At 41.8% G+C, this 14114-nt stretch overlaps 1 protein-coding gene across 1 annotated transcript; it reads right to left on the bottom strand.

Moving 5' to 3' along the window:
- Positions 1 to 665: 665 nt before the first annotated feature.
- LOC118338054 (L-lactate dehydrogenase B chain-like) lies at positions 666 to 11992 on the bottom strand. Its single transcript, XM_035675226.1, is given in 10 exon segments — positions 666 to 1643; positions 2544 to 2550; positions 2643 to 2692; positions 2695 to 2761; positions 5234 to 5351; positions 5455 to 5628; positions 5712 to 5885; positions 5977 to 6094; positions 6755 to 6891; positions 11834 to 11992. Coding segments are annotated over 9 exon segments (1005 nt in total). The 5' UTR covers positions 6884 to 6891; positions 11834 to 11992; the 3' UTR covers positions 666 to 1475.
- Between the last annotated feature and the right edge of the window lie 2122 nt (positions 11993 to 14114).

Here is a 14114-nt window from a genome sequence, read left to right as displayed (position 1 = left end):
TAGCTTTCTGTTATTCGCCCGTTTAACCGAAGTGTCCATGCCCCTCTACACAGAGTCTGGCGGACATTCAGATTTCAGCAAGAGCAGAATTTCATGGTACGACATTCTGAGGTGAAAATAAAACTTAGCTCCACTATATGATAGCTGTGTGCATCTGAAGCCGTTAGAGATCCATATGAATTTTTAGTAAATTGTCTTGTGCGCACAAGATAAAAAATATTTCCTTTAGAGGACTTTATGGGCTCCATACTTAGCACATAGCATATCTAAGAACAGCAAGCCAATTTCCCCAGGGTGGCAAAGTTATGACCCGCCCTGGTCTGCCTCTGATTGGCTAGTACTCATTGCCTTCATTGGTTTGGTTGGTTAGGTTTAGGCATGGAGTGAGATTGGTTATGGTCAGGGTAAGAATGTCAGGGTAAACCAAACAGAAGCAGACTAGGGCATGTCATGACTTCACCGTCCTGGAAAAAATTGCGTACAGGATTGGAGAAAGTTGTTCGAATATCAACTTGCTCAACTGTTTGGAGCACAGAGCAAAAAGGGGCCGGACTTAGAGGGGGTCAATTATCAGGCTCCTCACTGGTTGCATCATTGACAAAAGGTGACACTTTTTGAGTGATTAGATAACATACATACATACATACATACACATACACACTAGCCTTCATGAGGTTCAAATTTATTAAGTTACACATTGCTGTTTCCAACACAGTTTCCAACACTAGGTCACACTTGTTCAAAAAGACAATTGGAGCTAGACGTTTCCACTCTTCTCTGCTGCTCCATCTCCCTTTACTAACACCGAGAAAACAGGAGGGGAAGAAAAAATCCACCTTCACACTCACAATGTGACATTTTCATCGATTTGACCTGGGTGTGCAGTTGTTTGTCTGCTGCAGAGTACCACATTTAGACAAAAGTGTGAGAAAAACTGTTTCCTTTCAGAGTTTTAGGGTCTTTTTCTGGACATTTAGGGTCTTTCTCTCATGATTCCCTGCCGAGATCTACATGAACGACTCAGTACAGGAAGTGGTGGAGGAGGACAAGTGACACGTTTGGCTTTTTGAGGGTTGTGTTCCTGGTCCAAAACAGCTGAAACACAAGAATCCATAAAGACTGTGGTAACACAGGTCAGCTTACAACTCCTAACACAAACACGGTAACACAGCAACTTCAGCCTACTGGGGAGGAAATGTGCGGATTGTTTTAAAGGAGAATAAAGGAATTTTATAGACTTAAAGCTGTCAGGTGATTGACAGGTAGAAGATGGTGACATAATTCGGCACTAACAATCAAATCAGGCCGGACATGTAACTGAAATTCTCACTGGCACTATTTTTACAAAAACACTGGTACTCTCCTTCAAAATAAGAGCGATACAATCTAAGAGAGAGGGAGGTTATACAAAAGGAGTGTGTGCGTGTCGACAGGCCTCTCTGCATCACGGCTGCGTATTGTGTGTGCGGGTGTGTTCAGATGTCCTTGAGGTCCTTCTGGATGCCCCACAGTGTGTCGGCGCTCTTCTTCAGCTGGCCCACCTCGGCGTCCGTCAGGGTCATGTTGATCACGCTGCTCACGCCGGTGTTGTTCAGCACGCAGGGCAGAGACAGGAAGACCTCCTCACCAATACCGTACATGTCCTACAGAAATACACATACATACACAGAGTTAAGTGAGGAAGAAACACACACAATTAAACGAAAACACAGTATATAAGCATTTATAGATAGCTATATATGCGGGGTGTTTAATGCCAGACCGTATTAACTGAATAGTTTGTTTTGGGAAATATTTATTACCTAATATTTAATACTTAAAGCTAGAGTAGGTTTATAAACGTTTATAAAATAACTTTTTGTCATATTTGCTGAAACTATCACTACTGTCAGGATAGTAGTACATGAGACAGATAATCTGTGAGAAAAATGTGGTTCCTCTGGTTCATTCTAGTTCTATTAATGACATTTGCAAGAATCCACCGGGCCTGAACAAAAACAACCAATCAGAGCTAAGAAAGATATAAAGACACTTTGGGCTGATTGTTGAGTCTCATTCCCAGGTCGTCAAATATGAATGCTGGGAATTAACACTCATCAGATTTAACAATCACCTATCCTAAAGCCACCAACCCAAAGCTTTTTTCCATCTTTCTCAGCTCTGATTGGTTGTTTTCATCCAGGCCTGGTGGATTCTTATGAATGCCATTAGGAGCACTAGGAGGAACCAGAGGAACCAGATTTTTTTTACAGATTACTGTCTCCATGTGACGCTTCAGGGAATGGTAAAAAGTTTGAGCAAAAGTGAACAAAAAAAGGTATTTTTATGAAAATGACCTACTGCAGCTTTAAACGACCAGCGTGTGTGATATAATTGCATCTAGTGGTTACTAGGGACATGTTGTTAATTGAGGCATTATTACCTGCCTTTTAAAGGTAAACTGTGTCAAAATTTCCACTGTGAATAATAAAAATAAATAAACCAAACTGCTACTAACAGGAGGAGGGGCTCAACTCAGGGGGTCAATAGTGGCAACAGCTCACTTTTGCCCTGGAGCACTGTAGTGGGTTAACCCAGTTATGATTGTGTGCATGCATCCTGTGTGTGTGTGTGTGTGTGTGTTTTGTGTGTCAGACCTTGACCATGTGGAGAAAGGATGGACACGGCTCATGTTCTTGATCAAATCTCTCAGTCCAGGTCTGCCACGCTCAGACCGATGGCCCAGTTGGTGTAGCCCTTCAGCTTGATCACCTCGTAGGCACTGAGACACACAGCAGCACTCTGTCAACATCTATACAGTGTGTGTGTACATGTGTAAAAATTACATTCCACAAGTCTGATCTTACAGGAAAATTGCACATATAAATACACTTTATAGACAAATTATCTAGCACATTGAGATAATCTTATCGGCCGATGTCTGCGCTTACGAGGCCGATAAGCAAAAAATGTCTGCAGACACATCTGCAGGCAGCCTTATCAGTGAGGCTGCTGTGGAACGATGTTAGCGCTTCCCTTTTTTGGGAAGGTGGTGAAAAAGTTCATTTGGAGCTCTGTACTATAAAGTATACATCTTGCTAACACGTTTCTCCTAAATGACAGCAAATCTAATATAAAAGTAATATTGTCTAGTGTTAAATATCTATTACAATGTATATAATAATTCCTGCTCTCCCTTAAATACTTAAATACCAGTCAGGTTCTAAAATCTACAGCAGAACCAAATGTATTTGTCTATTTCATTAATTCATAACAATCCCATCTAAAACAACATGTTACTGGCTCAGATAACCATGTGTATCACATCATCAATCATGTGCATGAGTATATCAGAATTATACATGACTTTTCTTTGTTTTGATATCAGCATTATTATATATTGGCCATTGAAAAACCTGTATCGGTCCACCACTAATACACATATACCACCTTATATCACCCTAGCAACCACCCGGAACACCATAGCAACCACCTAGTAACATAAAAGTTTATATAAAGTCTACTATCTTACCATAAGGCTGTAAAACTCTGACCCCAATAGATGTGAAGTCAATTTCATTATGATCACAAGCACACAAATAGAATTTTTCATTTTTATAGATATATAGTAAAATCTATTGCTTTATATTCTTTCTACAATGTAAGAAATTACATCACATATTGCAATATATTATACCATCATAAGGTTTGATTATAAAGACTGCGAGAGCCGCTGAAGCTAACACAAACTGCTGATTGGTCTTCAATAAATGACATAACTACTGTCCATGATACGCAGCCCTTAATGTTCATTAGTGAGTGAAGCTTGCATTAACACTGCCAGGGTTGGAGGTCACATTCCCACTGGGGCCACCTGAACTGTAATCACTCTCAGCACTCCACTGACTGTTAAATATTCACACAGAATCAGCCTTCTTGTACATGATAGTAGTTATCAGTGCTGGAGATCTTCTTGTCTCATGTTTTATCTCCACTGAACAGCCGGGACAGGGTGCAGCATGTGCTCTGAGAGCTAAAACCACAGACCTCAAGTCTGGCAAAAAAAAAAACACAGGCTCATTCTAGATAAACTAACCTACATAGAAAGGATTTGGACTTGGGTGTTTTACAGAGAAGAAAGTAGAAGCCCTGTGTCTCCTCTTCCCTCAGTGGTTATGTAATCTGACAGGAGGTCTTATGAGGGAGAGCTTAACTTTCCCGGACAATGAACACAAGTCTCTCAAGTAAACAAGTTCTGGGAGGAGAGTTTAGCGGCAAGAGGGAAGAATTCAGCTACTGTAGGCTTTAAGAACAGCAAACAGTGTTCCAAAGTTTGTGACTTGGCTTTAAGATTGTGGCTTGAAGAAGCCAGCAAGTGGACCTTGAGTTGGGATTGTTTTGTCAAACTATTTGCAAAGTAACTAAACTATCTCTATCTGTAGCCATACTCGGAATGGGCGTGGTTTAAACTGGAAATGGGTGGGGCAAACTGGACATTGTGATTGGCTGATCAGCAGTTCCTCTTTCACAGGTTTTAGTGTCACTGACTTCATCCTCACGCACTGTGTAATCACTAATCAATCAATCAAGTGTTTCAAATTAAAACGCCAGTAGCGACAAGCAGTAGTGTGCTCGCTGTCCTGTTTGTATTTTAAATGTTGTTAATGAAGAATCAACAATCAGATTAAGCTCTACACCTGTTGCACTGTTTGTTGCTCCAAAGATTGAAATGCATCTGCTGTTTCTCATCGTCAGAGGAACTTGGTTTGCTGTGGTTCAGTGTTAGTTTGATCCTTTGCACACGGGCAGGATCCAGTACTTTTACTGAATCTAAAGGATCGACAGCAGCCACTCACGCACTGGGATTTACTTAGGGAAGACCGTTAAATATCAGACATCTCCCGTCACGTGCACTTTAATACATGGGGAAAATGCAAAGTGCAGAAATAGGGCGGGGAGGTGTCAGGCAGATGCTCAGAATCTCCACCACATACCCCTCCCCTCCATACTACTCTAAAATGATACAAGCATCTCGAGGGTTGTGATTACTGTCCCATGTCTTGTATATTTGATTGTTTTTTGTTTCAGCCCTCTACTGTAAATCAAATTTCTCCTTGAGGGACAATACAGATTGAACATGAACTTGAACTTAAATAAATTTAAATGAAAGATATATCTATGTGTGTGTGTGTGTGTGTGTGTGTGTATATTTATATATATAGACTGCTGTTTTGTTATCTGCTGTCTACCATACCTGTCCACTACCGCTTTGTGTGTGGCCTTCCACTGTTCCTTATCAGCATCAGTGCCAATGTCAGGATTCAGCTTCTGCAGGTTGACTCCTGCCACGTTAGCGCCGCTCCACACTGGCACTGAAATAAAAAAACACACCAACAGTTAATACTGCACTATATATCATTTGATGCCCTTCATCTGACAGATGATGATTGTTGCGTGATGATAGTGTGTACCCACCGCTGGTGTCTCCGTGCTCTCCCAGCACCCAGCCGTTGAAGGAGCTGGCGTGGATGCCGAGGCGTTCGGCCATCATGTAGCGGAAGCGGGCCGAGTCCAGGTTGGTACCGCTGCCGATGACGCGGTGCTTGGGCAGGCCGCTCAGTTTCCAGGTCACGTAGGTCAGCACGTCCACTGTGGAGGGTGAGTTACAAGCAGGAGTTATTGATATTGTAATAGAAGACCAAAGGTGATCATGTGTTTTCTAGTGTACTCACCAGGGTTGGAGACCACGATGAGTGTGCAGTTGGGGCTGTATTTGATGATCTGGGGGATGATGGACTTGAAGACATTGACGTTCCTCTGCACCAGATTGAGGCGGCTCTCGCCCTCCTGCTGGCGAACACCGGCCGTCACCACCACCAGACGAGAGTTGGCAGTCACCGCGTAGTCTGGAGGAGGAAGAGAGGAGGAGAAACAACATCCGGTGAGTGCTGTCATTCTCATGTACAGTGCAGCAGGGTGTTAGCGGCAGGTCCTGACCTTTGTCTGCGACAATCTTGGAGGTCTTGAGGAAGAGGCTGCCGTGCTGCAGGTCCATCATCTCTCCCTTGAGACGATCCTCCATCACGTCCACCAGAGCCAGCTCATCACACAGGTCCTGTTCAGGGGAGGAGGAGGAAGATGAGGTGAGGGAGTGCAGGAAGATAATTGTGGAGGAGAGATCACATTCAATTCAGCAGGCCTATAGTATGGATTACATTAATGTAATACCCCATTTGTCTATAGAGTTTTCTTTTTTATATATATATACATTTTTATCTAAAAACAAAATTTCTCCTTCCATTCTATGATATATATCACATATAAAGTGTCTGTGTATATTACAATGTGTGTACATACAATATTACTTATGGCACATATATTTCTAATACATGTTGTTTAATATACTCTGTAGAATATATCAAAACAATATATCTGATATGAAACATTTTTTATTGTGTATGTTAAAATGACATATGTTCATACCTTAATTATTCATCACATTTTACCATTATTATAAAAAATATATTGTTCAATATAGGTATGTACAATGTGATTTACAACCGCAGTATGTAGTCAACACAGATAATGGAGAGCCATATGTGATTTTAGTTTCACAAAACATTTGAAATGGAGATGATCTTATTATGCAAGATATTGTTTATATTACACAGGCATAAAGGAAAATCAGCATCATCATCTCATGTCATTTACCCATGATATTTATGGGCTCTTTTCTCTATTTTTTTCTCTTGTGAGGCAGCGTGTTGTGTCTTACCCGCAGCAGGATGCTGACAGCACAGGCCATGCCCACCTGGCCCACCCCGACCACCGTCACCTTGTTCCTGGGAGGCTCAGCGGGGCTGCTGGCCAGAGGGCTGATCAGTTTCTGCAGCACTGAGGACATGATGGCCGCTGCAGGGAGACAGAAGGAGGACATGTCCTAGTGAGTGGGCCCAACAACAAACTGGGGCTGCAACTAACCATTATTTTCATTATTCATTTAATCAAAAATGACTTATTAATCAATTATCAACATAGTTCAATTCATTTAATAGCTGATACCTAATTGATTAATCGACTAATCATTGCAGCTCTATATCCAAATTGTTGAATTTGATACATTTTATGTCAATCAACTTACTAATTAACTGTTTAAAAACTGACAGTGTATTTCAAAAACAAAACAAATAGCCATGCATAACACACAGAATCCTCTACATAAGGGAATAAGTGTAAATAATGGCAAAATAAAGTCAACAACAAAACAAGCTGTCCCTGTGAAAAACAGTTCCACATGAAGGGTAGGAGCTGTCACTAACACTTACAGGACGAGCGGATGGGCATCAAGAAGCGAGACATCATGATGGTGTCCAAGTGCGGAACCAAACCCAAAAAACCACTGACTAAAACCTGGAGTCCAGTTTAAATACTTATAAGTCTTATCAGGACTGACATTCACTGTCACTGTTATTTTTTTTACTCTGAGTAACAGCATCATCACCGTCCCAACATGAACTCAAAGCTGTTCCAGCTAATCTGTATGTACATAATGTGTTTGCAGGTTATCGTTGCCATTATCACACCCATCCCTGCAGCAGAGGCTGACACTGAGGGCAGCTATCATCTGATGCTGTCGTCCTCTCATACGGATTCACAATAATTACAGATAATATGATTCAGAGCCTCATCACAGGAATATAGTGTTCTTCAGCCTGATGTCAAGGCCACTAGTAGTACTACTGGGAACTAAACAATGGTTCAGTTACTACTTTTGATCTTGCACTGATGGTTCATGTTAGGGATGTCTCCATCAAGTGTTTTTAGCCCCCGATACGATCCGAGTCATTCAATATTGATCTAACACTTTCACAATCAATCCAATGTATATGCTTGACAATTAATAGCTCTGCTAAGTACAAAATAACAAACCCTCTGTAATGTTTTGGCCTTGGAGCTGCCTGGAGGGAGTTTCTCTCCTCTCTCTATATAATATATATACTATATATTATATATATCTGAGTGTTTTATTTCTATCGTGCTCTACAATCCTTTGCATGGATTACATTAATGAATACTCAATTATTTTGATTTTTGTTTTCGTGGGCCCTTTTTTGCAGCTGCGTGCTTGAGTGGGTGTGTCGGCTCTCCTTAGACGTCTCTCGTCCTGTGCAGTGGGCGGGCCTGCTCTGTATCGCCACTGACACAGAGCTCAGAGTGGAGAGACAGTGGAGAGAGTTCAAACTGGCTGCAGTAAAGCTTCATGAGTCAAGCTTCATGAGTAAAGCAGCTGATGTAAAACAAAAGACCGGATCGGGTCAGTAAAGCTCAATAATGCCTTCATTGGTGCCAATACTGATCGATGAGATCGTGACATCCTTACTTTGTTTTATTATTATTTTGAACTCGCAGTATGTCACTGCTGCTGGCTGCAAAGAAACAACATGCCACAGCCAAATGCCAAACTCAAGGCTTCAAAAGGGTTCTCCTCTCCACTTCTAAGTGTACCACTTCAATACTTTTTGGGACTGTATTGGCTCACTTGTTAGTTTATTCAACTTTAAAGGACCAACGTGTAGGCTGAAGATAGGGCCTTTTTTGTGAGTTCCGCAGCCACCATAGTTTCTACTACACACTAGAAAGGGGAGGGTGAGGCTAGAGCCCAACCAATATATCAGTCGCTCGAGAGGAGCTGCGCCTTGGCTGGAAAGGGGACGAGATCAGGTTACAAAAAACTGCAGTCAAGTTGGACAGTTTCCAGCAGCCATCAAAGAATATACAGGAAGTCACAGAAATGTTTACATCCTGTTAGATCCATCTGTAGGCTACCTGTAGCTAGGTAATAAACTTTACTGTCATTATTATCAACAATATATGTTCATTAAGAGATTATTAACAAGTAGAACATGAGACAGATAATCTGTGAAAGAATCAGGTTCCTCTGGCTCCTCCTAGAGCTCCTAATGGGATCTGTAAGAACCCACCAGGCCTGAACAAAAACAACCAATCAGAGCTGAGAAAGATAAATGATTGTTGAGTCTCATTCCCAGGTAGATTCGTGCAAATTCCATTAGGAGCGTTTTTCACAGATTATCAGTCTCATGCTTTACGTCAAATCAGAGACCAGTCCATTCTGACATTCTAAATAATGCTGCTGTTTACTGTACACAATACTGGTTTAAAATCAACAAAAAGATGATCTGTCTCATGTACTCCTGTTAGAGTGAAAGTTTTCAGACAATATGACAAAAAGTGATTTTTATAAAAAATGACCTACTGAAGCTTTACTCCTTTATTCCATAACATGAGGCTAAGAGCCTATAATCTAGCATTAAAGATAACAATAATACGGGCGGCAGTAACTCAGTGTGTATTGGGAACCGGAGGGTCGCCGTTTCAAGTGTCCCACAGACCACAATTATGGAGTGTGGACTGGTCTGTGCATTGCTGAGGTGCCCTTGAGCAAGGCAACCTAACCCCAAGAAACTGCAATCTACAATCACATATATGTTCTACAAAGTGTGGTGTTTGTGGTCAAAACAAAGAGCCAATCAGCTCTTTGATCTGGTGACAGCCAGGTGTTTCCCATCATGCCCTGCCTTTTTTCAATTTCATTCCAGCCCGAAACTTCACTCCATCGGCCACCATATTGGCAATTGGTGAATTTCCCTTTAAAATCGATATTGGTGTCAAAAGTCCCATATTGGTTGAGCTCTAGGCCACCACTAGATGCCAATAAATCCTACACACTGGTCTTTTAAACTGTTTTAAGCAAAAAGACACTTTAGTCAAACATGACCATATTTAAAACAAACTGAAAACAAAAACGTGAACTTAAAAATAAGTGAAACCACACACACACACACACAGTGCTGCTACAAATGAAATGTGCAAATGAAAACAAAACAGCTGTAACACACACACACACACACACGTCTCTCATTTCCCCACCTATAATGCAAACACTACCTCCGTCTCATGACTCTTTCCTTATCACATTTTCTTTCCTTCCTTGCTATCTGTCTGCCCATCTTCCTTTCATCCACCGCTTGCAGTGGAACATGCCACTCAGGCAAATAAATAGTATCATGGTGAATATATCAGTAAAGTCAATGTTTAATCAATAACTTACAGCTGGCCCACTTTGTGCCAGTGTACATTCGTGCTGAACAGCAGACTTTGGTTGATCTGATATCTTTGGACAAAGCGTCTCAAGTTCATTTCGTACTTCAGCGTAAAGCTTCCTCCTAGACAGCCCTGATCATGTGGTTTCCTGTCAACAAGTCTCAATACAGGAAGACTTTCATAGTAGAGGTCATATGGACGTGAAATGATCAAAGAAAGCACAGAGACAAATAAAACTGAAGAAAACACAAAAAAAGCAGAACTGAGTAAAAGCAATACATTGAGTTGATTGTATTGTGCATATGACTGAAACACAGCACTGTGCAATGAGCAATAGCAACAGGCAGAGCCCATATCACAGCAAGGTCAAATAACATTAAAAAGGGGACACAGTACACAACTGAAACCAGGGCTTTCCCAACCTTTATATGTCACACAACCTCTGGAGATATCACAGACAGTGACGTCTGATCTGGGAGAATGTGCTCAGAGGAAAATCCTACTAGTTGTTAGCCTAGATATAATATATAATTACTGTAGATGGGAAAATGGCAGCCTTAGATAGTGATACACATTATGCAAAGACAATGGCACTTGTTTGGGATCCTAACTGAGACACCCGAAGGTCCCAGGGCCTCAGTTTGGGAACTGCTGATTGCAGCTATCAGTATGCATTAAAGAACAAAGCCTGCTGGGCACAGGCTGCCAACACGCTTAAGATAACGGTCCTATCAAGGTCAAAGTGGCACTGGAAATAGGCAGTCATGGTCATGGGGTGGCTGCTTGTGTCCATAAAGGGACAGTCCTCCTGTCTGTCCAGCTATCTGGCACTTCTTCAGGAGACAATGGAGCTGCTGAACAGCACAATGGACCATTATAGCCTCCTCTATTACCTATTACAATGCCAGCTACCCAGCCTTACAGGACTAAGTCCATGTGTCCCACCAGCAGCCTGTTGGACACTGGGTGATATGAGTAAGGTGATATGCTGCCTTTGTTCCTGTCGTTACTGTGTTTTAGTGGGATTAAGGTTATGTAACAGTCCGGGCCTGAGCCCGGCCGTCGCCCTTGATTTTGGGGATGCTGAGCGGAGACACTGCACTCACATTTAACGACGTCAAAGATTCAAATATTCAAGTAAATAAGAACACAGCGGTTCTAATAGGAAACGACCTCCGAGAGGGGCAGAGTTCAAGTTCAATGCGAGTTCAATGAGTTCCTGTTTGAGCGACATTACACACAAATGGACAAATATACAAAGCACCCTTGAAGTCAAGTGCAGAGCGGGAAATACAGTCAAATGTACACACGCGTTAAGATGGTGGAATGTAAAATATAAATATTATGCCGATAATATTTTTACAAGCTAGCTAACGTTACATCACAGAGCTAGCTTACTGAGAACGTTAGCTGCACTTTGTACGGTTGGTATTAACTGTAACAAAAGCTGAAATAATCCAAATTTCAATTGTAATTAAAAATATATCTAATCCCCAATATAGCCGAGAGCTTTTCAACTATCTAAGCTTGGGGAACCATTCACAAAATCCTTCCTTTAATATAGCTTCAAACAGTATTCCGTTTAACTTCGTGTACAGTGAAAATGGGTTCCCGCAGCGGGCGTTCCGACTCTGAGCATCCATTGCTGCTGAGGCGTTCAGCACGCAGCGCTGTGCGGCAGCACCGAACCCCGCAGAGAAAAATGGCATTTTAAAAATAGCAGAGTACTTACATTTTTACGCTTGTTCCTAAAGGCTGATATTGGTTATATGGTCCGGTGGAGGACACGGTGCGGCGTCCGGCGGCTGGCAGAGAGATGGAGAGAAGGGTATAGTGTGGAGCTGAACGGGCTGCAGTGAGGAGGAGGAGGAGGAGGATGGGTTGCCAATGTGAGCAGGGCTTGGTTCACATGAGAGGCGGGGTTGCGAAGCAGCTGTCTGCGTGGCATTTATACACCTGTCTGCCGTGGAAGGCAGCTGGAGATTACATGCAAAAGTGTAATTCATTTTTCCTCTTTGTCCCTGACTTTTTACACTCAGACAGAAGCATGAATGATCCAGGCCAGTACTGTACTTGAGGAACTACTTTTTACTTGTTATGAAGTTTCTTTCAGTCATTGTGGTATTGCTGTGTAGTTAAAGATCCTCTCCAGACGTGTATTAAGACACATATATAAACAATCTGTTTGGAACAATAATGTGTGTCTGTTATGGTTGTGTTGCAAAACAAGTATAATTTGCACATTAAGTAATCTCTTCTCAACTTCTAACCTCACCTCATAAAAATTCCAGAATCTCTGAATATGCAAATGTTGTTCATTTCTAAAGTTTTCCTGCTGGACACAAGATGTCTCCTACTTCACTGTAAAGTCCATTCTCAGTGGATGTGCACGCTGGTGGCTTTCAGGGTCAATTTATGATGCACAATCATCAGCTGTAGGGCCCGGCCCTTAAAATCAGATGTTCAATGACGAGTGAGTCGTAGGGGACTTTAAATCACTTGAAGAGATAAGTTTCTCTGAGTGCAGGATCAGAAATTAGATTTATAAACAATACAGACTATCCTTTTGATGGACACGTCAAAGACATTTCATCTTTCGAGGGAAACAACAAAGCAAGGGGCTCGCTTGATTGAATGATGTCGTCTATGATCCCACTGGCCTGGCTGTGCAGGACTCGTGGTCACAGTCTGCACTCAGCCTGCGGACTATGCCTGTTGGTCCAGGCTGCGGGCGCTGCATTGCACAGGCAGCAGCACGCTTCCCCATCATGCTCTACCCTCGGACGCCGACCTTGGTTCGCTTTTCACCTCTCTGGGCCTCTCTCGACTCTGAGAGAGAAAGAAGGAGTGGTCGGTCATTAGAAATGAGCAAGTACGACTATTATAGAAGGTATATGAACTAAAGCTTGTTTTACTGAGCTTAGAGATCGATGTCTTATATATGAGACTGTAAAAACTTAATACACAGCCAACAAACACTAGTTAGCCATGCAAGTCATGAAGTTTTTTGTGTTGTCTGTGTGTTGTGTATGTGTTTTTTTTATGTGTTTTTTTTTTTTCATATATGTTGTGTGTGTGTTGGTGCGTGCATGTTTGTTTTGATATAGTTGCTCTTGTGTATTCTTTTTTACAATGTGTGGTATAATGTGTTTTTGGTATGTGTTTATTTTTTTATTGTGTAAAATTATAAGTTTATTTTTGTCTGTTTATTTTTATCTTTGTTTTTTTTTTTATTTCTCCAGTGTAAATATTGTATTTGTTGTTTTATATCTGAATTTTTTTTTTTTTGTTCTTTTTTTTAAGTTTTTGCTTGCATATTTTCTGGTTTATGAGTGTACTTTATATGTTATTGTTGTTTATATTGAAAAAATGAATTGATTTATATAATGTTAAGTGGTTTTCTGTTTTCTTGTTTATAGGTCATCATACTATTACACTGTGTCTTTTGTTTCGAGCGTTATTTTAATGTGTGTTGTTTTATTGTTATTTATCTCATAACGTAGTGGGTGTATGTTGTGTAGTATTGTGTTACCCATGATTTTGTCTTTGTGGCTGTCTGTGGTGATGGGGCTGGTGTTCTCTCTGGCTCTATATATGTATGGCCCACCTCAGGGCTGTTCTGTGCAAGACTGGCTCCCAGCTCACAGGTCTGCACAGTTTCAGGAGCGGTGTCGATTCGGTGCCTCCTGGTTCTCTCGTCTCTTTCTCACCTCCCTCCCTGTTCATCTGCTCGGCTGTTCTCCTCTCTCTTTCTTCACCTCCTCCTGTTCATCTGTCGGCTGGTTCGCTCCTTCTTCTTTCTTACCTCCTCCTGTTCATCGTCGGCTGGTTTGCTCCTCTCTTTCTTTCCACCATCCCTCCTGTTATCTTCTGGGTCGGCTGGTTTGTCTCCTTCTCCTCTTCTTTCACCTCGCCCTCCTGTTTCATCTGTCGGCCTGTTCCTCCTCTCTCTTTCTTCACCTCCCTCCCTGCTTCATCTGTCGCTGCTGGTTCACTCTCTCTCTTTTCTCATC

The sequence above is a fragment of the Morone saxatilis genome, unplaced genomic scaffold (genome assembly GCF_004916995.1).
Source record: "Morone saxatilis isolate NCDOM2014 unplaced genomic scaffold, NCSU_SB_2.0 Contig10, whole genome shotgun sequence".
Taxonomy (NCBI): Eukaryota; Metazoa; Chordata; class Actinopteri; family Moronidae; genus Morone; species Morone saxatilis.
This window is presented reverse-complemented; position numbering and strand designations above follow the sequence as displayed.